Here is a 26,422-nt window from a genome sequence, read left to right as displayed (position 1 = left end):
GACAGGGACTGGAAACTAAAACAAAGAAGTAACTTCCATATGCAGCACAGCCTCAGTGGGAATGGTACGTAATCATTCATGTACGGTACTTTTGAGCTGAACTTAGTGATGGCTCAGACTGGCATGCCAAAGAGGTGACTGAGATGATAAACGCAATGGCTTTTCCTGCACCTCTGCCTTAGCTGTCCCACAGAATATACTGTGCTTACACACAGCACAGCAGGAGCGCTTTAGGATGAAGTCCCAGGGCAGTGGGGACTCTGATCAGGACTAAGAGGCATTGATTTGCAGGAACTATTGCATACCCCTTCCGCTGTGTTTTCACAGAGCTGTGTGGGATTTTGTCCGATCTGTGACACAGGGTAGAGTCAGAGTGTAAGATCTTAAACCAGCACTTACCTTTGCCAGGGAGCAGTGCTTTTATTCCCTCAACTTTCAGACCCTTCACAGGAAAGCTAAAGATACCAACTTCATAAAAGGGGTCTCAGAACAACAGGAAGAAGTTGAGATACATTTAGGGCTTTTCTCTGAATTTTTGTTTGTTTGTTTGTAGGAAAGAATCTTTCTTACTGTGTCCAACTACATTTTCACAGCAATTTTTGTAGCTGAGATGACACTGAAGGTAAGTTACTGAAGATGGACTACTCAGAGGCTACTCAGAGGCCTTTCCCCATGTGACAAGAGCAACATGGTTTATGTTTGCTCAGCACCCTTCCAGAATCTCTCCATCTTTTCAATGGATCAGCCCTGCACCCTGCCTTGGTAAGGGCAGATATTGCCTGGGGTTCAATCCCCTCTAGTCTGGCATAGAAAGGACATTTATCCTAGTCTTGAAATCCACAGGGATGTTAATGTCTGGGAGGAATAGCTGGGCTTCAGATACGAATTTTGTCATAAGGTCAAATGGCCATTCCTTTTCTTCTAGGTCAAGAGTGAAGGCTATAGCAACAACAACATTAATAAAATGCTTTTAGTTGAGATAATTATTCAATAGGTATCAAAGTGCTTTACAACAGTGGGCAAATCTTGCTATTCCCCTTTTGTGATGAAGGAGTCTCAAAACTGAGTAAAGAGAGTTTCAAAGCTGGGTACCTTAAGTTAAACACTCTAAAATTCATATCTAACAAAGGGTATGATTTTCAGGGTGTTCAACTCTAAGGCCATTGCTGTCATTAGTACTTGCTGGTGTTCAGAATTGCTGGAAATCAAACCACTCATTTAGGAATCACAGTACAGATGTCGGTGCCCAATTTTACCTTCCAAAAAAAGGATGAGCTCTGGACAGGGAGAATTACCCCAGATCTATGAAGTGGCCATGAACCTTCCCAGCCATGTTCTCTTTGGTGTTCTGTTGCTCAGGGAGGCAGAGGAGAGGTGAGAAAACTCCATGAAAATCCTGCTGAAATGTCATTCCAGAGCATGGCCCTTTTATTTCTACAGTTACATGCCACTGCTTTCCCCAAAGACATCTTCCTTCACAGCCTTTCAGCAAAAAAAAAGAGGCAGTGAGATTTATTGAAGTTTGCAGAATGAGTCCTTACTGCTACCTCAGGAAGTGTTGGGTGAAGTTAATAACTATCTTCCATCCTCCTGCTCTGTCTGTGGCTGTCCTCTACAAGGCAACATGAAGATGAGCCATTTAACCCGTGGTCCTCTCCCCTCTCTTGCAGGTGGTCTCTCTAGGCCTGTATTTTGGGGATCAGGCTTATCTCCGCAGCAGCTGGAACATCCTGGATGGCTTCTTGGTCTTTGTGTCTCTCATTGACATTGTGGTCTCTGTGGCCTCCGCTGGTGGTGCCAAAATCCTGGGGGTGCTGCGAGTCCTCCGGCTGCTGCGTACCTTACGTCCACTCCGGTCAGAGCCCCACTGTGCACTGTTCAGCCCTCTTACCTTCCCACTCTGCCCCCAGGAGGGGTCCCAAAATCAGACCCCACTATGCTTAGAGCAGTGGGCCATGGCCCTGCATGCATTTGGCAGCTGTGCCAAGCAAAGCGTGGTATTTCACAGGTAGCAAGTGTGCTTGTTACAGAGACATTCTCCTTAGCATTTCAGCTCTTGGAGGTACCTTGTTAGACAATGAACCATGGGAATGGAAGAGGCTTGTTGGCCTCTGGAGTGTTTTCCACTGAAGGATTGTTGCACAGGGAGAGATGGAGCTGAAAATGCATAGTTCAGGGCAAGCATCACTTCCCTGTCCCTCTGTCACCCCTCACCTTCCTTGCCTTCCAGAGTAATCAGCCGAGCCCCTGGCCTGAAGCTGGTGGTGGAGACACTCATTTCATCTCTCAAGCCTATAGGAAACATTGTCCTCATCTGCTGCGCTTTCTTCATCATCTTTGGCATCCTGGGTGTGCAGGTAGGGTTGTTGTTATTGGGCAAACTGCCTTCCATGCCCCGCACCCCTAGGTTAGGGAATCTGCATCTCCAAACATTGAATCGGGCATAGGGAAGTGAACAGAGCAGGAGGGACAGGCAAGCCAGGAAGCTTGCAGCAGCTCACCCACCTCTCTGAGCTCTTCTGTCACCCACCATAATGTCCCCACAGCCCTTGGCAACAGCAGCTGGAGCTCAGCAAGCACAAATGTGGCTGGATGTGTGAGATGGGAGTTAATGTTCGCAGCTAGCAGGAGGGCAGGGTTTGGATCAGCACTATAGGGAGAGGCCAGGACTGGCATAGGACAAGACTATGCTGGGCACATCTACACAGTGCTGCAAAGGTAAGTAGCTCAGAGCCTGTTTGTATGATCCCTGCCTGCAGCCAGTTCTGTTTCTCCCCCTCACTCTGAGCCCTAAATCCACCCACAATCTTCTTTTATTTTTTTATTTAATCCTCTTTATTTTTGGCTGTTGCGTTGCAGAGGAGCACAGGCGTGGGTGTTACTTCCATCTCGGAGAATGCGCTATACTTAGTCTGTTCTGATGAGTCTGTACAAATGCACAATCCAGTATCTTCCATATGGGGAAAGGAGCCCTGGGCAGAAGAACCACATCAGTGCAGTTTTACAAAAAAGTATTTGAGAAGGAGGGGATATTTTTTTCTGGTTCTTTAACCTCAGATGAGATCTTTTTTTCCTTCAGCTCACTTGGTAACTGGGAAGCAGAAGGGGAGACTGCATGGCTCAAGGGACTGAATAGAAGACTTTTTGTCCCTTGGGCCACTGGCTCTAATTGGGCTCCAAAAGGCTGCCCTAATGGCTTCCAGATGGTGAGAACTTACAGTCACTACTGACCTGGGGCAACGAAAGAGGCTAAAAAGCCAGATGTGGGTTTAGCAGGTTGGCCCTCGGTCCTTAGCAATGCATGATGTGGGAGTCTGTACTCGATATCTGTCCTCTTCCACCTGGCTCACAGCTGGAAGGAGCTCTGCAGCTCATCTGCCATCTCAGGAGCGTTTTGATGCTCTGTGTGCCCTGGGAGAAGGGACACAGCTGGAGGAGGAAACGAGCTAATGGAGTTGCTCCCCTCCTGCAGCTCTTCAAGGGAAAGTTTTACCACTGCCTGGGAGTTGACGTCAGGAACATCACCAACAGGTCTGACTGTGTGGCCGCCAACTACAAGTGGGTGCACCACAAATACAACTTTGACAACCTGGGACAGGTGAGTGTGCCTATAACCCCCTTTTTTGGTGTGAGTCCAGCTCATGGCTTGTCTCCTTCTCTATATGCCCCTTTGCAGGGCACAGATGCAGTGCCTGAGAAGGCTGATCCCCAGGCCAGGATCAGGAGAGGGGTTGTTTTGCATGGATATCAGTGCAGAATGTCTGCCACTAGTGGATGATATCAGGATGACACTTACAGGTTACAAAGGGGAAGAAAAGGGGTGGCAGCAGAGAGCTTAATTTTCTTTCTCTTCATGCTATGAAACAGATGTTCTCCAAGACCTCTCTCCTGTGGTGGGTCAGGCTGCCCTTGGCTTCCTGTCCCTCCCTTGTTCTCATTCACAGTGTTAGGAGTGGGTTTTGATCTGTGCAGAGACACAGGCAGGAAGAGAATTTCAACACTATGTGTTAGAATATAAAATCCTAATTTTTCTCTGCCTGCCAGATACACTTGCTCTGCATATGGTGTGTTTTGTGTGTTGCAGGCCCTGATGTCCCTCTTTGTTCTGGCCTCCAAGGATGGCTGGGTCAATATTATGTATAACGGACTAGATGCTGTGGCTGTTGACCAGCAGGTACAAAAACTTCCTTACAAAAGGACCTTCTCGAGTTTCTTCAGGCTAGTAAGGTGGAACTGTGCTGCAACATACTGCTTCAGACACCTCTCTCTGATAAGGAGGCTCTTTTAGGGCTCTTCTGAATTCTTCGCTCACCCAGCTGCAGTGGGTCAGGATTAGGCTATGTCCATGCAGGGAAGGGCAACTGTGGCTGTCCCGTGGATGACTGTAGCAATTTTCACCCTTTATTCAGTTTGTATTGCATAGCAGCAGGTCTTACCACTTCGTAAAGACTTGGCAACAGTATCATGTGCTTTTCTGGGTGTGCTGACTTCCTCCAGCCCCATAGATGGTTACTCCAATACTCTGTAAGCAAGGACTGTTCAGCTGCTGGCCACTATTCCTCCACTGCTAAGGCAAGGACAATACTACAGTTGACTACAGTAGGGCTGGTGCCGTGCTGTAGGCCTTAACCTTGTGGGTGATGTTACATTTACCTCTGAACCTCCACACAAGGTGCTTCTACTGGCGTGTAGATATGGTCTCTCTTTGCCCTCAAGCTGGAGGTGTTTCTGATGCCTGGATTGCCCATTTTACTGCTTACTGGGGTTTACCATCTGTAGGTGGGATTGTATCTGAATTGTGGGTGACTTTGTAGAGGCGAACCCTTGCCCTTGACCTCCATCCGCTCCATCTAGGCAGGCTCTGTTTTTACCTGCTGGTGCCAAAATCCAATCAGCCAATCGTAAGTTACTCTGCCTACTTGGCCCTATTCTGCCTGTAGCCACTCCTCCCCTCATTTCCATAACTCTACCGCACCTCCCCGGCAGCCAGTTGCCACAGTGGTTTCAGCCCCTTCATTTCCATACCGCCAGCCAGCCAAACACAGTGTCTCTGTTCTTGCCCCTCCGCCAGCCAGTGATCAACAACAACCCCTGGATGCTCCTCTACTTCATCTCCTTCCTCCTCATCGTCAGCTTCTTTGTGCTCAACATGTTCGTGGGGGTGGTGGTGGAGAACTTCCACAAGTGCCGGCAGCACCAGGAGGCTGAGGAGGCACGCCGGCGGGAGGAGAAGCGCCTGCGGCGTCTGGAGAAGAAGCGAAGGAGTAAGGCACAGCCTAAGTGTTTGGTCGGTTCGTAGGCCAAGGTTTTCTGAGAAAAACCTCCTCTTCTTTTTTTTTCCTGGACTGGTTCCTGAAATTCATCGCTTACGCCGTGCTCTCAGCCTTCCTCCCTGCACCCCTGCTCCGTTGCTATGCACTACACCGCGGCAGTCTGAGGAAGGGGAGGGGGGGTTGGCTGAAGAGGTCTGTTAGGAAGCTGGAGCACCAGTGAAGCCTCTTGGGTTTTAGCACTCTGCCCCTCAGGAAATAACACATGCCAAAAATACATGAGTGTGTGTACAGGCATGCACCATCAGCACAGATCTTATGCATATCAGTACTCCTCCAGGGCTTCTACAGACCTACCTGGGCATCCTGTACCCCAGCTTGTGTTTGGGGGAAGACTTGGACAGTCTGTCCTTCATGATTAAACCAAAATTAAAATATGGGGGAGGGGAAAAAACACCCCTGTGTTTTGTTTCTAGTTCTTTCCATCAGTTTTGTGGAGTCACTCCTTGGTCTCCCAGACCCTCTGGAGGGAAGCAAGCCCTTTCCCTGGTGTTTCTGTCCTCTTCTCTATTTTCATAGGAAAAAATCACAAAGGCACACTCACCCCTGGAAATCATCACTACTACCCCAGACTGATGGTTTTCTTCCGTTCACAGCCTGTGGGCATGCTTTCCTTTCCTCTGCTCCAGTTTTTTTCCTCTCTTCTGTGACACCCTGGGGTCTCTCCTGGAACCATCTGCTCCTTTTTATCATTTGTGATCTTAATTTGTGGAGGCATGAAATGCTGATTTAGCACCATTCCCACAAACATAGACTAACAGATTTTCTTCCTATCACTCTTTTTCTTTTTTTTTTCTATTTATTTTTCTCCCCATTTCTACTTTCCTCTTTTTATGGTATTTTAATTTTTTCCTTCCTATGTCCTCTATCTCTTACCTATCCTTTTCTTTTCTCTCTCTCTTTCTCCTTCATTCCTTTTTGTTTCAAAACCTATCCCCACTTCTGTGCTTGTTCCCTGATTGGTGTGTCTTGCCCATCTCTCTCTTTCTTCCAATTTCCTCCTAACTCTTCCCCTCTCCCTCTTTCCACTGAAGAGGCACAGCGTTTGCCGTACTATGCTACCTACTGCCCCATACGCCTCCTTATTCATTCAGTCTGCACGAGCCACTATCTGGACATCTTCATCACTTTCATCATCTGCCTCAACGTGGTCACCATGTCGTTGGAGCACTACAACCAACCTGTGGTGAGTGAGATCATGGAGATAAGCCCTGCCTCTAGTAATTATGTTATTTTGCTGCAGCTTTCTGATGATCACTGTTCACCAGAATAGGTAGGAGAGGTGAGTGTCTGAAAAATACTGTGAAAGTGTTGCAAGAGTTAATTCAGTAAGGCATAGTTATGAGAAGAATTTGGTATGCATCCAGAAAGGTAGCCCCTCTTCACACATTTGTTATCCATTGAAATCCGTAGATAATTAGGCATCCTAGCAAGAGTTAGACCCCTGGAAAGCTTTGTGGAATTAGGCTTCTGAGCTTTGTATTATTAAGTGAGTGTGTGCATTGCGCAAGTCTAGCTATCTAGTCCACTTTGTATCTTCCTCTGGACCCCAAAAGGAAGAATGGTGGAAGCAACATAGTGCTTCGGGAGCTTCAGCCTTTGCATCAGATTTCCAAATGTCAGTCCAGTTCTCTTGTCACGCGTCCTAACGTGTGAGGACTAAAGTGTCTGGTTGTGTCTTACGAAATGAGATCTCTCTACCCAACCACATTTCTTTCACAAGAGAAACTGCAGGAGCAAGTGCTGAACAGAGCCTCTCTCAGCTGCAGGGAGTTAGTTATTGCCAGTAAAGGGCCTTGAATGCTGAAGAAGCTTTATATTTAGGCTGGGGAAGACCAAGTTTCTCAGTCTCAGACTCAGGTCACTCAGTTCCTGGCAGACCTCTGGAAGGAACACATGCTGCATATATAGAAAGGAATTTCTACCTCTTTATGTAGACAAATGGGTATTTGTTCAGTGGCATGTCAGTTGATTTAGGTGACAACTGTGGTGTCTGAGGAGGTGCTGTTCAAGTTAGCTCAGGCTTTGATGAGGAACTGAATCTCTGTCATCATTCAAATCCACTGCCAAGTTCCTCTATGTTTCTTGCCCATTTTGCCCATCTGTCTACCTTTTATCTTCTCTTTATGGTGCCCATAATTCTGCTCTGCAGGAACTCTCGGCCACTACCTATTTTCAGCCTCATGCCAGGCCTTTGTTCCTGAGCAAGCACTGCTCTTCCTTACTCCTCAGTTCCTTCCTCTGTAAAACAGGTCTAGCCATGCCAGCGTGCTTTCAGGCTCCCCTAATCAACTCTGGCAAAGAGCTTTGAACCTCTTCAGTAGACATGCCACTAAATGCTGCCTGCTGGTCCTTGGTGGTGGAGAAGGGGCCACACATGGAAGAACCAGTAGTCCACAGCTGAGAGATATGGCGCACACCAGCCCCAGCTCAAAGCAGAGAGGAAATTCCTTCCATCAGAAATGGCCATTCTGCCTCACTTCATAGCTATGTCAGTGCCACTAACAGGACAGTAGCCGGGTGGCATAGGCTATGGATAGTGGAGAAAGCTAATGGTACTTGTTGAATTCTCCTCATGATCGCTTCCTCCTCCCTTTTATACTGAGCAGTACAGGAGAAAGGAGCAATAAACAATTCTTAGAGCAACATAGGGCAGAGGGGCCAGCTGAAGGTTGCCCATAGTAGGTAGCCTCCTCATTGATATAGGTAGCTTGGGGCAGCTTCCCTCTATGCTGATGAATTTCTGGTGCTCGGGAGAGCCCCCACAGATTACATGCTTGGTGTTGTTCTCCCTTCACTTCTTTCACCCTCTCTTTCTGCTGGCAGTCCTTGGAGACAGCCCTCAAGTACTGCAACTACCTGTTCACCACTGTCTTTGTACTGGAGGCAGTGCTCAAGTTGGTGGCATTTGGGCTGCGACGATTCTTCAAAGACAGGTGAGCAGAGGGGTTATGTCAACCATGGCTGTGGGACAGCTGGATTTGGGGTGGAGATTTTGAGGATGGATCCTTATCTGGAGTGTGAAGCTGTAGCAGAGGGTGCCCTGAGTGCCTCCCTGTACTGTACAGCATGGACCTAGCTACAGCCTACATGAGTTGTAATGCCTACATAATAGTTGTACAAAAACTGCCTCTTTGTTGGCATCCGCTGACTAGGCTAGACAGCAAGGAGGTGGAGTTAGAGACAGCGTGGGTCTTTTTTTGCCCTTGAGCCAAACTGAAAGTGTGCTGAAACTGAACATATATAACCATGCTGATTTGAGGTAGTAAGGCCATAAAAAGCTGAGCCTATTAGTCAAAGTATAGCACCATAGTAACATAACTCCACACTTTCAAATCAGTTTGGCTTGCCTCTGGCTGTTCAGGGTGTGTGCAAAGTATATCTCTGTTTGTCTACAAAAGCCCATATAGGCTGACTCAAAGTAGGGCCTTGGAAAGTTTAGGAGTGTTTAGGTTAAAGTGGAATGTTTAGGTTAAAGTGGAAACAATATGCTTTCTCTTTCAGGGAAGTGGAAAAGTTCTGTCTTCCCTTATTTTCTTTAATTTTTCTTCTTAAGGTGGAACCAGCTAGATCTGGCCATTGTGCTGCTGTCTGTCATGGGAATCACATTGGAAGAGATTGAAATCAATGCTGCTCTACCCATTAACCCCACTATCATCCGGATCATGAGAGTGCTGCGCATCGCCCGGGGTGAGACAGATGCTGGCTGGAGGCAGTGGTGTAGGCATACTTAGGCTGGGATTCTGCACTGAGCACTGACTATAGAGTCATGGACTCCTCCTGTCCCTAACTCTGGGGGGAGGCAGGGGAGTGTGAAGGGGACAGCCTAAAGACTATGGCTTTCTGGCTTCCTTAAGCTGGTTGTTTAGATATAGTGATTTTCACAGGATGTGAAGGACTAGGAGATGAGGAGATCTTGTGAGAGAGAAATTTTCCCCATTATTCTTTTATGGGTAAGTATTACTGTGGTGTTTGGAGAGGGGACCACCAGGCCCAGGTTGAAGCTTTCCTAGGGAGAGAACCAAATCTTCCTGATGATGGCAAAGACATGCTAAACTGCCTGCATGGACAGTGGCAGGAGGAAGAGAAGTGATGAAAAGCATGAAGAACTGGAGCAGAAGGAGAAGCGTGATATACATTGCTGAGAGAAAGAGGTTTCTTGGCTACAGAGTGTCTCAGCAGAGTGAAAGAAACGCAGCAGACATGAGAGGACAAAATAGTATTTAGTGAGAAGGTGGATAGACTAGAGGAGAAGGAACCACTAGGATTTTGCAGTCAAAAATAGTGAGCAAGTGGAGAAAGGGGATGAGAGGGACAATCCAGTTGGTCTGGGCAAAGGGAGCCAGTCACCTGTCTCAGGTGCTAGTCACCTAAAGGATGGACTTTCTGAGCTGAGTCTGAGTGACACTCCTCTTGTGCTTGTTGTGGCAGTTCTGAAGCTGTTGAAGATGGCCACAGGAATGCGAGCACTGTTGGATACAGTTGTTCAGGCCCTGCCACAGGTAAGAAAGACTAGTCTCTCCTTTTTTGCACCTGTTTTTCCAAAGGGTCGGTTGTCTTGGTGCACATACGCTCTCAGAGATGGTGTCTACTCAGTGGTGCAGGCAACTGCCTAAAGATGATGTCCAGGTTATTGTCCAGGGATGCAGTTTACCTCAAATCTTTATTCTCTGTTGGGTGAATGAAATAATGCTTGGTTCCTGGATAAGGGCAGGTTTCTTCCCATGGTATCTAGGTAGTGTCTACTGCTTGCTGCTAGTTGCCAGCTACTCTCTCTACCCTCCTCTGTAAGAGGGGGAGAGTGACTGGCAGCCATTTCAGGAGGAAAGCAGGTCAGTGCCTCTGCTACACTCACTCTTCCCCACAGGTGCCCCTTTACCCTGCTCGCTCTCATTCACAGTGCTCTCATTCCTGTTTGTAGTCAGTGCCTCCACCTTCCTACTTTCTTTTCTTCCTTTCTCCTCCTGGATCCTTACGCTTTTCTGAGCCTCTCATGTATGATAAGCAGTGACGCTCTCTGTTGTGGCTCACGCAGCCGGCAGTTAAGTGTCTACCGAAAGACAGCTAGACAGAAGGATTTCATGAGCTGTGAGAGGCAGCTGTTCCTGAACAAGATGCTGACATGGGGCTTTACTCAGGCATCTAGCCCAGTGAGAGGATCCTCCATGACGGATGAGCAGCCAGGGATACTGTTCTCCTTTGTTTTGGGTCCTCAAGGGAGAGTTGTTAAGAAAGGAGTAATGGCACCAAGTCATTCTATTGATCACACATCAGATCATTCCCCTGGCAGGCCTGGAGCAGGCAGCTATCTTGCATAATATCAAAATGCAACAGTATTTGTCAGCTGATTTATCAGCTAATGTGCCAGTGTTCATGAGTGATGCAGGGATGAAAATCAATCTGAAAACAGCGTGAGTAGTTACACAAGAAATTTACTTCTGATGTCAGTGACAGTAAATGATGTCGGTCTGAATTAGAGGAATCATTTGGGGCCAAAATGAGGGGAAAAGACTGTGATCTTTCTTGAATTCTGAGCTCTCTCCAATTTCCCGTGCTTTGTTATACTATTATTATATATAAGTACAAATTATTATTGTATAATCATGTATATATTGCATATATAATAATATCCTGTGCTATCCAGGGTAGCCGACATATCCTGGACAATGGAAAAAACAGGAGAAAAGGGGTAACTTTGGGCTGGTAATATTTATTAGTTCTGACTCTGCTGCCCCCAGGCTGGCTCTGTGCAGCCTCTTTGCACCTTTTTCTTTTCCATTACAAGAGCTACAACAACTCATTTGCTCAAGAAAGAATCTGGAATGGAGCATGTCTCCAGATCCAGTGTCTATGCATCTGTGGCATGTTTATTCTGCAAATCAGATAAATGCACACAGGTATTAAGAAGTGACTGAAATAGTATCCAGAGGCCCTCAATAAGAGGACTCTGCAGTATATTTGCACTTACAAGGTGGAACACAACTTGTACTGCCAATATGTAGAGAATAAATAGGAGAGAGGGAAAATGTTCATATCCCTGTTGTGCAGATTGAGAAACAGTTATCAAGCAATGAAATATTTTGCTCAGGACACAAAGAGCAGAGCGGAGACTTCGGTCCAAGCCTCTGAGCCCTACTTTATGGTGTTAGTCATGAACCACAAGTATACTCTTCCTACTTAATAAATTCCAGCCTTTCTCACACACGTTTACCTTATACGGCTCCTCTGCTAACCAAGATGATCTGTGTTTTGGAGGTCATTAATATCTGCCACAAAGCCTTCACAAGCAGGTGTCTAAAGATCTGGCCTCTAGGTATTCCCTGGCACCTAATAACAAGCAGGGCTTAATAGTCCCAGCATCAAAGCCGATGAACAATCCACCTCCTATTGACTGGCTTTTGCTTCCTTCTATAATAAGTTGGCTTCGTTTAATGAAATTATATAATAGAAGGATCAAAAATCACAAGTAGTGTCAAAATCTGCACTTAAAGGATTGCTGAAATCCCCTAGTTTCACTGTTAAAAGATTGAATTTAGTCTCCATATTTTACACACTGACTCTTCAGGGAACAATTGAATTATCTGTAATATTATTCTCCAAGATTTGTTGGCTTTGGCAAAAGAAGCAGTTTAAAATAAGCTGGCCTTTCCCTTGCTCCTTTTCTTCCTCTCAACCTTTCTCTTTATGTTCCTGGACACAGAGTCACATCAGGGATTTTGGCTTGCTAATGGTTTATAAGGCTTCTCCAGTTCTATTTCAGTTCCCCTCCTGTCTTTGTTATACTTTTTAGAAGTATAACAGGAATTTTTAGAAGAATTTTTAGAATTCTTTAAGAGCCTCCTGGAAATTTAGTCCTTAGCTGAATTTTATAGTTTTATCATGCTTTTTTTTTTTTTTTTTTTTTTTTTTTGATGCCCTGTAGCTAGAGATCTAGAGGGATGTGTTCAGAGCATTTACTAGGGGTGTCCAATTCAGTCATTGCAAATAATTTCTTCCTCTGAATACACAGGAAGCCAAGATCTGGCAGCCCAGAGGACTGGGTAGGCTGAATCATTCATTTTTCTCCCAAATTCGTATGCCACAGCAGTTGCAACAACTCTATTAGGCTCCTAAAGTAGATGATCCTGATACAGGCCTGAACACCACACACACTGATGGACATTCAGATCAGACACTGTTCATTTTTTCAAATATATCCAGATACCATTTAAGTCCTTAATTTGACCCTGCCTTCCCTTGCCCCAGGAGTTTGCTAACCATTATTGTCATTTTCTGTTTCTGCTCAGCCTGCCTTTTCCCACCCCCACTCCTGCACTTCAACTACGATCCTCACACTAGGAGGCAGAAGTTAGAGGCAAACAGTGATACAGAGAAGTGAGGACAGGGCCCATACCTAATCACAGAATGGTTGAGGTGGGAAGGGACCTCTGAAGATCATCTAGTCCAACCCCTCTGCTCAAGCAATGTTAGCTACGGCACATTGCCTGGGATCACGTTCAGACAGCTTTTGAATATCTCCAAGGAAGGAGAGTCCATAACTTCCCTGGGCAACTTGTTCCAGTGCTTAGTCACCCTCACAGTAAAGAGGTTTTTCATCATGTTCAGATGGAACTTCCTGTGCTTCACTTTGTGCCCATTGCCTCTCATCCTATTGCTGGACGCCACTGAAAAGAGTCTAGCCCCACCTTTTCTGCACCCTCCCTTCAGATACTGATGCACAATGATGAAATGACCCCTCAGTTTTCTCTTCTCCAGGCTGAACAGACCCAGCTCTCACAGGCTTTCCTCATAAGAGAGATGCCCTAGTCCCTTAATCATCTTTGTAGCCATCTGCTGGACTCTCTCCAGTAGTTCCATGTCTCTCCTGTGCTGGGGAGCCTAAAACTGGACACAGTACTCCACATGTGGTCTCACCAGGGCTGAGCAGAGAGGCAGAATCATTTCCCTCGTCTGCTGGCAACACTCTTCCTAATGCATCCCAGGATATCGTTGGCCTTCTTGGCCACAAGGTCACGTTGCTGGCTCACGGTCAACTTGTTGTCTACTAGAACTCCCGAGTCCTTCTCTGCAGAGCTACTTTCCAGCAGGTCAGCCCTCAGCCTGTGGTGGTACCTAGGGTTATTTTTCCCTAGGTGCAGGACTGTACACTTCCCTTTGCTGTACTTCATGAAGTTCATTTCTGCCCATCTCTCCAGCTAGTCAAAGTTCCTCTGAATGGCAGCACAGCCTTTTGGAGTATCAGCCACTCCTCCTAGTTTAATATCATGAGCAAAGTTGCTGAGGGTGCACTCTGTCCCTTCATCCAGGTCATTGATAAGTTGAACAAGACAGGACCCAGTAGTGACCTCTGGGGGACACTCCTAGATACAGGCCTCCAACTAGACTTTGTGCCACTGAGCACAACCCTCTGATCTCTGCCATTCAGCCAGTTCTCAATCCACCTCACTGTCCACTTACCTAGCTTGCACTTCCTGAACTTGCCTATGAGAATATATGTGACAGAGTGTCAAAAGCCTTATTGCTTTGCAATTGCAGCAGTAGCACTGCTGTCATTGTGCACCATGCAGCAACAGTGCTCTCTCCCATCTAAACAGCAAATGCTGAAGGTCCAGGAACCAGTTTTGCTCTTTTATTCATGGAATCAAAGAGAAGCATAGCTCTGCTTCCTCACTTGGTTCCCTTATAGTCTCCTTCTCTCTCCTCCTTCCTCTCCACACTCTCAAAAGGGTCTTCTTATCCACTCTTCCTGCCTACTCCCTCCACAAGCCCTGCCCGCTCCTCTAGATGTGGCTGGTGCTTTGCCCCCCACCCTCCTCTGATGGATTTATGGCGAGAGCTGGTGTATCTGGGTCTTTCGTTCAAAGCATTGCTGTTTTGCTCTTCGCATAAGCATAACTTGGAGGGAGTTGGGTAGCTTGGTGGGGCATGTAGCGGTGCATCACATTGCCTGTATTCTGTAATCCATAAATCGTCTTCCACACAGCCAACTTCACCTCTCTGTGCCTCTCTCCGGCATGTCTGTCTTCATCTGACCTAGAAGTTGCAAGGGCAGGGTTGCACACTTTGGTCAGCCCTGAAAGGAGTGTATACTGAAGGGAGGTAGCTGGGAGCAGAGCATTCTTCAAGCCTGGGCATGGCTGTTTTAACATGGATGGTGCCATGGATAGTAACACGGACTGTTGACTTCCCATGTACTGAGTATTGTTTGGTTGCATTTGTACGCTGGAAATAAACTGTTGTTCTGTTCTAGCTCTGAAAGACAGAAGCTGGGTTGAGTGTGATCTACACTCTCCTTTTTGGATGAGGTAGTTTTTGGGGGTAGGCTAACTATGTATTTTGCTTTCAGGTGGGGAACCTTGGATTGCTTTTCATGCTCCTGTTTTTCATCTACGCTGCTCTAGGAGTGGAGCTCTTTGGAAAACTGGGTAAGTTTCAAGCAGACTGTGCTCCAGTGTGAGCTACAGATCTTCTGGGAATCAGAGATTTCTCATCATACAGCAAGCTCAGTACTGATTTAATAAAGGAACTGAGTTATGTGGTGTCCTTTATTCTTCCATATGTATATTTGATATAAGAGGATTTTCCCTCTGAGTTTTCATTGTCCTAACAGCCAGTTCAGAATAAAAGCAGTGTCTGGTTTCTCTCTTAAATGTCTTTCTCTCTCTCTTTTTTTAAAATCAACTTTGACTGCCTTCAAGATTACAGGAAAAATTCAGGAAAAGCTTATTCATGTCTCTTGCTTGGAATAGTAATCAAGAAAAAAAGGCAGCACAATGACATTTTAGGAGGATACTCCTGAGCAGCTGAGTTTCATTGCCTGATAGCCCTGTATTGCTTGGCAACATGCAGCTATTGAACAGTGTGCTGGGGCCGTTAACTGAGGTCTTCAAGTTGTGAGAGGCCTGAAGGCCCCCTCATCAGTTCATTTCGTTGATCTCAGAGCTAGCAGGGTATCCTCCATTGATAGCTGTGCTCCCCTTTCTTTCAGTATGCAATGATGAGAACCCCTGTGAGGGCATGAGCCGCCACGCCACCTTTGAGAACTTCGGGATGGCCTTCCTCACGCTCTTCCAGGTGTCCACAGGTGACAACTGGAATGGGATCATGAAGGTAACAGGACCTTAGGGGCTTTGATATCTCTGTTCTAGGGAAGGATAAAGTCTGACATGTATAAAAGTTCAGCTCTGCTCAGGTTGGAAAGGGAAGGAAAACTGGAGCTGAGTTGCTAGATCAGGTTCCAGCTTGGGTCAGAATCTCCTTCCCCACCCACTAACTCAGACTCTAGGCTCATCTAATCCTCAGCCATGTGGCTCAGACAAGTGCAAACTGTCCTTGAGAGGAAAAAGAAGAGAGCATCCAGACTAAGAGAGAATAGCCACTGTCATAAGGCCTATTATCAAAGTTGAGTATAGAAGCACTGGACGTGGCACCCATCTGCAGATCAACCAGTGGAATCCAAAATAAATATTTCCTTCCTTCAAAGAAGATGGAGAACGGGGAGAAAACTTCTTTGAACATTTATGGTGCTTTTTAGTCTGAATGAGAGAAGGCAGTGCCAAGCTGCACCAGTAAAGTGCAGCTCACAGGTGCAGGGCTACAGCAACATGTGGTGGTTTGGAAGGAGTTTCCTCTGTACACTTTTGGGGATATTTGCTCTGAAGCACAGAGCACAGCTCATATCTCAGGGGAAGATAGTGTGCTTGATTCTTGAGGACCTCATGATCCCAGAGGGAATATGTGGGGTTATAGAAATGTTGGCCTTACTCTTTCCATTGGCAACAGTGTTTTTTGACAGAAGGAGCAACCAGTCTTATATTCTTACTTTAGTCCTTCCTTCCTTCCATCATTCCCTCTCAAACCCAACTTCCCCTGAAGGATACCTTGCGTGACTGCAGCCACGATGACCGGAGCTGCCTCAGCAACCTGCAGTTCATCTCCCCACTGTACTTTGTCAGCTTTGTGCTCACAGCCCAGTTTGTCCTCATCAATGTGGTGGTAGCTGTGCTCATGAAACACCTGGATGACAGCAACAAGGAGGCCCAGGAGGATGCAGAGATGGATGCTGAGATTGAACTGGAGATTGCACATGGGCTGTGCTCCCGCAAGTCAGGCTCTCCAAAGTCAGGACAAGGAGGAGCAGCAGGAGCAGGAACAGGAGGCAGTGGGAGAACAGATCCTGAAGGACGTCTATGCATGAGATGTTACTCTCCAGCACAGGTGGGTATACCTTTGTGCTTACCAACTAGACTGCAGCAGGTGGCTGTTGGGAGAAGCCAGGCAGCCTGAGGACTTAGCAGCAGGAGACAGACTCTTCTGCATCAGGGTGAGAGATTTGCTTTCAGTTGTAGGCTGATGAGTTGGTAGCCTGGTGTGGGGGCACAGATGTGATAGCAGGGGGTTCTGTAGCACTGCCTGGAAGTTCATTGGCATCATGTGGTAGGAACCTGAGGGCTAGAAGGAGGGATGAAGTAAATCAGCTCAAGGTGAATTAGGAACGTATTTTAGACAGGAGCTCAGGAAAAAAAAAGCAGGGGAAATGGTAGATCAAGAGTGAAACACATCAGCAAAGCTGGAGAGGAGGCATGAGCAGTGCCATGATGCACTGACAGTGAGTGAAGACTGTCCCTCCTTCTTTTGTTTTGCTTTGGACTCTGCCACCTTTACATGCCCTAAGGAGCAAATGATTCCATAACGACCCTGTGCAGGTACCTACAGAACAAAGTGCTGCTCCAGATGAGTCAGGGTAGAGAACCCAGCCCCAAATTCACATGAAACATCAAAGCAAAAAAATCAGTATTCTTAAAATAATTTCTCCCATCCTCCCCCCTTTCTTGTCCCCTAGGAGAACTTATGGCTGGACAGTGTCTCTTTAATTATTAAGGACTCCTTCGACGGGGAGTTAATGATCATCGATAACCTATCGGGCTCCGTCTTCCATCATTACTCCTCGCCGGCCATGTGCGAGAAGTGTAACCATGACAAGCAAGAGGTAACCTGCGTACGAGGATGCGTGAGGGGAGTCTCCCCCCAAAACCTGCACACCCACACCCACATGCCTGCAGGTCATCCGGTGTGTGCTCCTGGCTTTAGATTGTGTAGACAGAGGGCTTGACCTGTATTTGTCATCTGTCATGTGCTGATGATACTGCCTAGTATGGGCCTGTCCTCCTTAGCCTAGGGGGATGTTTGTGATGGTGGAAAGGTGAGATGTGCCAGGACACTGGTCAGGAGTGATTGAATGAGCTGTAGAGGATTGACTGTGAGAGTATCCTGGCAGCGCTCATGTTCAGCTCTTCATGAAAAGCAGAGGTTCAAGCTCATGTTGTAGGAAGGACTGGAGAGATCTCACCCAAATGACAGCACTCAGGTCCAATTCAGTGGAAGATTTAAGCATGTGTTTTTTCTTCATTTTAAGCATGTGCTTGCTAATTTCCCATTGAGGTTGGTGAGTTAAACACATACTTAAATGCTTTGTTGATTAGAGTCACCATCTGTGAGCAAGGATTGGTTTGTGATGAAAACCAGTTAATTAGTTTGAGCAAAAACTAAATAGAAATGGGCCCACTGAGAAAGTTATAGAGTCTCTTTTCTGATGTAGAACCTGTTAGCTGACAAATGGCTTGTTGCTAAGAATAGGTTACCAAATGACTTAGACTTGTGCTCCTGAAGTTCATAGATGCTTTGGCAAACCACTTCCTAAACGATTGCTTTCTATTGTGAAACTTCAGGAGCAAAGTAGCCTGAAAGAAATTAGGTGAGAAACAGAATTATTTTTGCTTCTGAAATCATATTGTATTTTATTCATGTCTTGTTTTTACCATGGTCAGACTTGTGTCAATAGCTTAAGTCAGTGCATCAGTACATCAGAGGCAATCTTCACCGTCTCCTTCCACATAACTTGCATGCTATGTTGTTACTGCTTTTAAAGAAACCATGAAACTTGGGAAAGGACCTTTCATTGTCCTTATTATTATTGATTATCCTTATTGAAAGACAGCAATCCTCTGTTTGACTCTGGACCCCCAGTTCTGATGCTCTAAATCTTTTCAGCCTTTCAGCTATCTATTTGTCCCAGTACCTTCCCTTTGAAAGTATCAAAAAAACAAACATTGCTGTAGTTTCTCAGTACTGCAACACTTCACCCATGGATGCTGCAATAATAGAGCCAGATAACGAGTGGTTCAAGTCACCGCTCTTTCTAGTGCTTTACTTCAGTCCTTATATGCAGCAGTTGATGCTCAGCCTTCTCAGAAAATCAGGCCTGCTAAAGCATTCCAGAATGATTATCCAAAAATTAAGAGGCATTTGATGCTAGTTAGTTGCATCTGATAATCTTAGAGATAGTGTTTAGTATCCTGCCTATGAATGAAGATAACAACAACAGATTTTCTCACCTTCTCAGCAAGGAACATAGACAGCAAAATCTGCTGTTACAACACAGCCACAGTAAAGAGGAATTTTACAGAATAATCACAAACAATTATTCTTAGATCAGAGTTTCTAAAAGCTGTTATAGATCCATAAATTATTTTTCGAAATTGCTATTTTAGTGCATGTAACATCTGGAATTGAAAACAAATGATCTGTATCTTCAGGAATAAATGTAATAGTAAAATGCTGATAGTTTATTTCTAATTATATAAATCAAAACTATAGCTCAAAGTTTTAACTCATAGTTGATCATGACCTTCTCTTTGTATTTCATAATGTAAAAAACAACATGGAAATTCCAATGACAAGCCACTATATTGTGTCACAGCATGCTTATATGCTAGAGTATACTTAGATGCATCAACATTATCAGAGTATCAGAACGTGTGTTGTACAAGCAGAATTCTACATACAGACAGAATTGTACTAAGCTGTGTCAGAAGCCATCAATAGCAGTTTATTTACACAGAGCAGTTGTTATCTCATCATATTCAATACATGTGTTTTTGAACAAAATAGTATGCTTGCAGCACACCAAATCACTGTTAATGCTGCCCTTATGGCAACAGGCACATATTAGCCAAAAACATTTGCTCCTATCTCATTTGTAATTTAATCCATCAAGATGCTGAGCACTGTGGATGGATACAACCCTTAAACATGGGCTTAGAATTATTAATATGTGCTAAGCTTTCTGTTGCATTGAGTAGAAGTACTCAGCATCTTTCCCAATTAAACTCCTGGCATCCTATTTTCAAAGCAATTATTCATATAATTAAGGATTTCTGCAATCATGGGCTGTTTTTAAAGATACATTGTGTTTGTAACTCATTTGTTTCTAAGGAATATGTGTGGTTCAGCACCTGAAGTAGATGTCCTGGCAATTTTTGAAGATTGTGCGTCTACTGAACACCTCCTCCTCCCCCACTGCCATTCTTTTTCTTTTCCCCCCCTCATCTTTAGTCAAAAGATTTTAAAATATTCTGCAGTAATGCAGGTTACCAGAGCAGAACCAAAGAACATGCTTTTTTTTCCCTCATACTACTAACCTCATCTCATGTCACCTCTATCCTTTCACTCCTGGGCTGGTTGACAGTTACACATTTGTGTATTGGTGGCTGGTGGTGTATTTAGCCAGTGGTAGGAGTTGTCAATGAGCAGCAGTGAGCAATGTTTTCACACATGCAGATTGTCTATTCATGACTTTGTTGATTATATTTTTTTGTGTAGATCCCAAGGTGGCCAGAATTTGTGAGCAAGCGGTTCAGTGAAGAACAGACTATTCTGACTTTTGTTGAAACCCTTTTTTATGGATGGAGAAGGTAGTCTCAGATGTTATCATGTTTCACGCTTGCATCTCTACGAGCACAGCTATAAGGCTGTTCTGGTGAGACAAGCACTTATGCGGGTAATGGATGAGTACACGCATTGAACAGGACTGGATGAAGACTGTGTTTCTATACACAGGTTGTTGCTGACTGTTGGCTCTGTAGCGTGCTTGAAATAACATCATTGTGGGTTCTCTGGTGCGTCTGCACTTTGAGCAGCAGTTGTTGTCCTTGGGCTCTCTTCATGGTTGAATGGCACCATGTTTATATGTCAGAATAATATCCCAAAGATGGATGTCATTCGCATCCTTTCTTTAAATCCAGCTCAGGTTTTCCCTTCTGTTTATTCTAAGTGCATTAGCCATCAGATGGAGACGTCTTCCAGTCTCTGGCATTGGCACAAGCCACTAAACTCCCAGCTCGAAGGAGTCATCTCTCTAAATGTTCCACCTGCTCTTGTAACAAGAAAACTGTACCTGCCTCTTACAAACACAGAAAACTGCCCAGGAAAAAAAGCAATCCTGACTGAGACAAACCAAAATATAGCTATCAAGGGTCAGGTGGTGGTAGTGGGAACCACTGTACTTCAGAGACCAGCAGTGGAGAGCCGAGCACAGGAGGGACAGAGCAGCTGCTGCTGCCACTAGAAAAAGATACTTTCAGGCATTTTGGGAGGAGGTGAGGTAAGGTGTAGGAGGAATTGAAAGCTCTGGGGAGAGAGGATGGGAGAGGGGCACATGTGGTATGAAACAGGCTAAGGGATGAAGCAAGCTTAAGCATAGGACTGAAGCGGAGCTGAGCCTCATGGGTGACAATAACACAATGGCCAGACTTGATTTCAGAAAGTGAGGGAGTGCGTGTGGCAGGGGCTGGAAGGATGAGTTTAGCAACAGAGAACAGGAAGAAGCTGAGGCCTCAAGCAGATTAGAGGTGAGAGGAGAGGGAAAATGCAGGGAAGCTGGAGGGAGATGGGTTTCAGTGATGAAGGTAAGAAAATATGAAAAGCATGAATATGAAAAAGAGAATATGAAAAGCATGGACTGAAAGAGGCATGAGTATCCCTGGAATGAAAGCACCTTCACATTTAAGCAGGGTTGTCAATGGCGCCTTCAGAAAGAGGAGTCCATTCCTCATCCCTCAGCAGAGCAGCCTGCTTTATTACTAGACTGAGGACCCCCCTCCTCACCTGGCTTTGCTTACAGGGCCTTGTGCCAGCCTTATCACTGGAACGGATTTGGGACTTCTTTCTCCAGTTCTGGCACTAGGAGAACAAGGACTGGCCACAAGACTACTCGCAAACTGTATGTTCAAGCTTCCTTAAAAGTGGATTCTCCTGCCCAACCCAGCTCCGGGCTGGGCAGTACCTGGTATATCCAAGGAATATAACTTAAAGTCGATCTCAGATCTACAGGCTGTTGCTTACCCACCACAAACCATATGACTTCTCGAAGCATGGACACCAAGCATGTCCCATGACTGTTCCTTTTGCTTCTTGCAGGTTCAGCTGGCTGAAATGGAAGCATTATCCCTCAACTCAGACAAATCCTCTTCCATCCTTCTAGGAGATGATTCAGACAATCGCAGCACTTCTCAGCTGAGTCCTAAAGAAACCAAGGTTAGCCCCTGATGGTCAAAGGCATGTTGTATCATACACTTTATTTCTGTCCATGCTAGTCTGAAGTGCTCTGTATTCATCTGACTGTCCCTGCTGAGAAATATGAATGCTGGTTGCTTTTCAAGAGCTCCTTCTTAGAGACATGTTATGGAGAAGGATTTGAGGAGAACAAAAGGATGTATGATTTTGAAAGTTCTCATCACAACTGTCAATGACTTCCTCTGAAAGAGCCAAAATTTAGGTGGATTTGTGCTAGAAAGACAATCTTTCTGAGTAACTATTTAGTTAATTTGATGGTACCTACAGAATCAGCCTTTCTCAAGGCTTGGACAAGTCTGCTCTGTCATTTGCTGTTAAATTTCACAAGACTTTGTTTTTACTTATTTTTTTCCAACAGAATGGCCAAGAGAGCCCTGACTCCCCTGGGATAGGAGATATGGGGGAATGCCTGCTCCCAATTACCGGTGCTGATGGTTCTTCAAACCATGACAGTTACCTGTGTGAAATGGAGAAAACTCCTTTCAACTCAGTCCAGTCTTGGCTGAAGCATGAAAGTACCAAAGGTGAGGACTGCTCTTATCATTCTCCAGTTCTGCCAAAAGTGTGGGTTGTTTCAGCACAGCTGCCTTTCTCCTGCTTCACATGTGCCATGAATGGAACTGATCTGACATGTGATTATACTAATCAAGAAATAGCTTTCAGTTTGCCAGCCCACAGGAATGGTATATGGAGTAGTTCCTTCTTTTACTGCTAGGTACTGAAGGACTGCTGTCCTTCCTCAGACTTGCCTGTGTGAAGAATCTTGAAAGAATTGATTCTCATTTACAGTAATGCACCTGCACATGGTCAGAGCACAGTGTAAAGGAGCACAGGGAACACAGACTCCAGAGACATGCCAGCTGGTATTTGGCTGAATTAACTGTGTTCAGTCTTCAAGGTAAAACATACTGCTGCCCCTGAGACCAAGCTCCTCAGATACAGGTACAGGGAACATGTAGTACTTCTGTCTAGCTTTGGTAGAAGAGTCCCAGTTCCACTCCTGAACACTCTGGCCTCCTGTGGTCCCTAAGTTTGCCAAATCATCAGTTTATTGGTCTCCCTTCATCCATTGCCTTGCAGGAGCTGGGTTCATAGCTAAATCAAAGCATATTGTGGCTTAGCCTTTCTCTCCAAGGACAACTATAGGAGAGGCAAGCTGGGCTGTTGCTCTGTTGTTCTGAGCTATGTTAGTTCTTCTGGGCTTGATGCCAGTTTTGATCACTGTGTGGAAGGTTGGACAATGGTGTGAACACCATACTCTGAGGATTTTTCATCAGGAGCATGTGTGGCTAAATATCCTATGTACACTGGATTTGCGGGACCTTCCGTGTAGCAGCAACAAATGTACCAAAGCAAATTAAAGGATTCTTGAATTTCTTTCTTTCTGTTTTGTTCTCCCCATTCCTTTTGATGCTTTGACAGTCCCTCCCAGCTCCTTCTCTCCAGGTACGTCTTGCCCTTTGTTACCTGTACCAGCAGAATTTTTCCACCCAGCCATCTCTGCCACCCAGACAGGCTCTGAGAAAGTCTCATGTCCACGCAACCTTCCTAAGATCTCTCTGCAAGGCTCATGGGCATCATTGAGATCTCCAAGTGTGAACTGTTCACTTCTTCATCAGGTAAGGACCCCTGCTTCTCTCTACTATGAAAGTTTGATTATTATATTGTACCCGAACAAAGGGGACTAAACAGGGAGGAAAGTAGAGCGAAGGTCGAACTGTGATCAGGGTCAGTGCAGCTGGAGGGTCTGACCTCCAGGAGCACAGAGAACAGTAGAGTGTAGGAGTGATGGGGGGAGAGGGCTGGGGGACAGAGAACTCTCACCTGCTGAAATCTTAGGCATTTTTGCTTTGTATCAAAAAGTAGTCTGACAGCTGGAGCTAGCTCCACCCTAACACAGTATCACATTGTCTGCTGGCTTGCCTCTGTGTGTCCTGCACTGTGTGCACAGCAGAGCCACTGTCATTCACAGCAGCTGCAGGTGAATGCTAGGGAAATGGGAGCTGTGCAGCCACCTCAGTTTGTCTTAGCACCTTGACTCTGGATAAGGTACCTGCTTAGTGGAACAGACTTCTCATCTACCTGCTTCACTATTCTTCATGCCGCATAAGGCATCCATAACCAGTGTCTGTAGGCTCACTGCTTTCCCCTATCCACTTAGCTCTTATGTCCCAGAAAGGTACAATTCCTGTTTGAGGAGTACAGGGACACTCTATTCCCTGTGAATTTTTACTGTTGTGAAAAAACCCAACAACATATGTTGTCCAGTTTTATGAGATAGCCACTGTTGGCACAATACAAATAAATTTAGCAAGCGTAGATTTAGTCTGGAGTTGAGGATGCTGAGTTGTTGTGGTGTTGAAACTTCTAGTATAAGTATAGACCTCAAGAGAAAGAGTTCTGGAGTGACATATCAGTGGGGCAGAAGCAGTAAAGAGGGATTTGGTAAACTTTTGCACTGGATTATGTGATGTCGAATGTTTCAAATAGCTGTGCTTTGGGAAGTTGCTTCCAGAGCTATGTCACAGTGGCAGTGTCACAGACCAGACCACTTTCCTAGTAACAACTGAAATGCAACCTAACTGGATGAGCACTGATACAATGAAATTAAGTCTGGTTTCCTTTAATTTTGAAGGGACCCCAACGTTTATTTCCTAAATAACATAGTTATCACTAGAGCTGGTCAGGAGGATCTTGATGCCTCTTTTTTGTCCCCAAACATTGCTGATTTTTATGACTTTCTGAGAAAAGGCTTCCTGTGTACAGGAGGCCACCTGATTTCTCGCCAGCCGACGGTTCTGATCTGTCTGCAGCCTGTTTAGCAGCTTCAGATGGAAGCCAAGAGCCAGAGACAACAGAGAACCTCCTGGGCCACTAGCACTTCGGGGCAGCCCATAGGCAGGGATTGCAGAGCTCACAGACCAAGAACCCATTCCGTTCAGTGGGGTAATTCACATGGGAGAGGGAGATTCATCCTAAAGCAGAATGAAATGAGAGTTCAAATTATTGAAACCTTTCCTTCCCCAGAAGCACTCCCTGTGGGGAAATCCCATGGAGAGGCTGCATGGCTACTGTTTCTTGGGTTGTGTTTCAGACAGTTAGAGCTGCCATGATCCACTTTGCATAGCCAACCATTTCCAACGAGAGTGAGTGAGAGAGGAACTGGCGTTTTTCCCCTGACTTTTTCTGTAATTATGGTTTATTTCTACACTACAGGCTCCAAAGCTCTCAAAAAAAAGATGTCTTGCTCCCAAACCCCTATGTCTTCCCTGAGAACCACGTATTTTCATACCTCCCTAGGGCCCTGGGAGTGACACCTCGCTGGACAGCCGGAGCAGCAGCTCTGTGGGCAGCCTGCAGACCACGCTGGAGGACAGCCTCAACCTCAGTGACTCTCCCCAGTGCACATTGGACCTTCCAGTGGCTCTGTGCCCCATGCCGGCTGTTGCCAGCCAAAGACCCCTGGCAGCCCCACTGTCACCTGCCTCCCGTCGGCGGAGCCTCAGGGGCCGAGGGATCTTTAGCCTGCGAAACATCCGGCGGCACCAGCGAAGTCACAGCAGTGGTGGGAGCACCAGCCCAGGGTGCACCCACCATGACTCCATGGACCCTTCAGATGAGGAAGGGGCAGGCAGCAGTCTGAGGGGGGGCGGCAACAACAGCGAGCCCTCGGAGACCCTCAGCAGCCTCTCACTCACCTCCCTCTTCTCACCACCCCCCCCAGGGCTGATGCTTGTGAAGAAGTGCAACAGCACCAGCAGCCTCCACACCAACCCATCATCCCGGGGCCCTGCAGCCCACGACACCAAGCCCTTCTACACTGTCGACCCTCGGGGCTTCCTCTCAATGCCTTCCTGGGTGACGGACTTCTGCAAGGACACCCCTTTGCCAGGGGATGGAGAGGAGCCAGACGGCCCTGGCAAAATGGGAACAGGGGACCATGGCTCCCCACTCCCTTCTGAGCTGGAGCTGGGTGACGGAGTCAGCAAGAGGAACAGATGAGGGCACTTGGGGCACAGGGAGGGAGCGTTTGGCCGCCAGCACAGGAACGTGCTATGCTAACTTTTCCCTGGCAGCAATTCCAAAGGATTTGTGGGAAAAAGAACCAGGCAAACAAAAATTTATAAATATATATATATATACACATAAATATATACATATATATATATATATATACACACACACACACTCATATATATATATATATATATATATATATATATAAAATTAATTAATACTCTGGTACTGTACCTCAGAGGCATGGGAGAGTGCAAGCAATACGGGAACAGTCCTGCCTGAGGGCAAGACCTGGACCATCACCGCAGAGACTGTAGTGACAAGAAAAGGCCATGGGGCTGAGAGGGAACAGACCCTCCAGCCAGGTGACTGCCATGTGGCAGCCATTTAGTTATATACATATACATATAGAGAGAGATTGATTTATTTATTTTTTTTACTGAGAGATTATGAATTTCAGAAAGTGCTAAGAAGGATCAAGCAAATAGGGACTGGGGGAGGTCCTATTCAAAATAAGGATGGTGGGAGTAAGGGTGAAGGGAAGGGAGCTGGGATTAGCAACAGAGGAAGAGTGTCTGGAGTTTGCCTTGCCTGTTTCTGGGAACTTCCTTATTGTTCATGCTTCCATTTCAAACATTAAAAATTGTGGGCCAGATCTTCAG

The 26,422-nt window shown here is 46.0% G+C and overlaps 1 protein-coding gene across 1 annotated transcript in view; it reads left to right on the top strand.

The window, feature by feature from the left end:
- Positions 1–25,853, top strand: part of CACNA1I (calcium voltage-gated channel subunit alpha1 I) — a 164,515-nt gene extending 138,662 nt beyond the window's left edge. Inside the window, exons 19-36 of the mRNA XM_062568957.1 lie at positions 554–622; positions 1,671–1,855; positions 2,231–2,357; positions 3,473–3,598; positions 4,085–4,174; positions 5,072–5,264; positions 6,365–6,516; positions 8,157–8,266; positions 8,887–9,020; positions 9,762–9,832; positions 14,677–14,755; positions 15,319–15,440; positions 16,206–16,547; positions 17,173–17,319; positions 21,588–21,704; positions 22,102–22,267; positions 23,166–23,362; positions 25,044–25,853. Coding sequence (XP_062424941.1) covers positions 554–622; positions 1,671–1,855; positions 2,231–2,357; positions 3,473–3,598; positions 4,085–4,174; positions 5,072–5,264; positions 6,365–6,516; positions 8,157–8,266; positions 8,887–9,020; positions 9,762–9,832; positions 14,677–14,755; positions 15,319–15,440; positions 16,206–16,547; positions 17,173–17,319; positions 21,588–21,704; positions 22,102–22,267; positions 23,166–23,362; positions 25,044–25,745 — 3,129 coding nt within the window. The 3' untranslated portion in view covers positions 25,746–25,853. The remainder of the gene's footprint in view (positions 1–553; positions 623–1,670; positions 1,856–2,230; positions 2,358–3,472; positions 3,599–4,084; positions 4,175–5,071; positions 5,265–6,364; positions 6,517–8,156; positions 8,267–8,886; positions 9,021–9,761; positions 9,833–14,676; positions 14,756–15,318; positions 15,441–16,205; positions 16,548–17,172; positions 17,320–21,587; positions 21,705–22,101; positions 22,268–23,165; positions 23,363–25,043) is intronic.
- Positions 25,854–26,422: the final 569 nt, after the last annotated feature.

The sequence above is a fragment of the Rhea pennata genome, chromosome 1 (assembly GCF_028389875.1).
Source record: "Rhea pennata isolate bPtePen1 chromosome 1, bPtePen1.pri, whole genome shotgun sequence".
Taxonomy (NCBI): Eukaryota; Metazoa; Chordata; class Aves; order Rheiformes; family Rheidae; genus Rhea; species Rhea pennata.
This window is presented reverse-complemented; position numbering and strand designations above follow the sequence as displayed.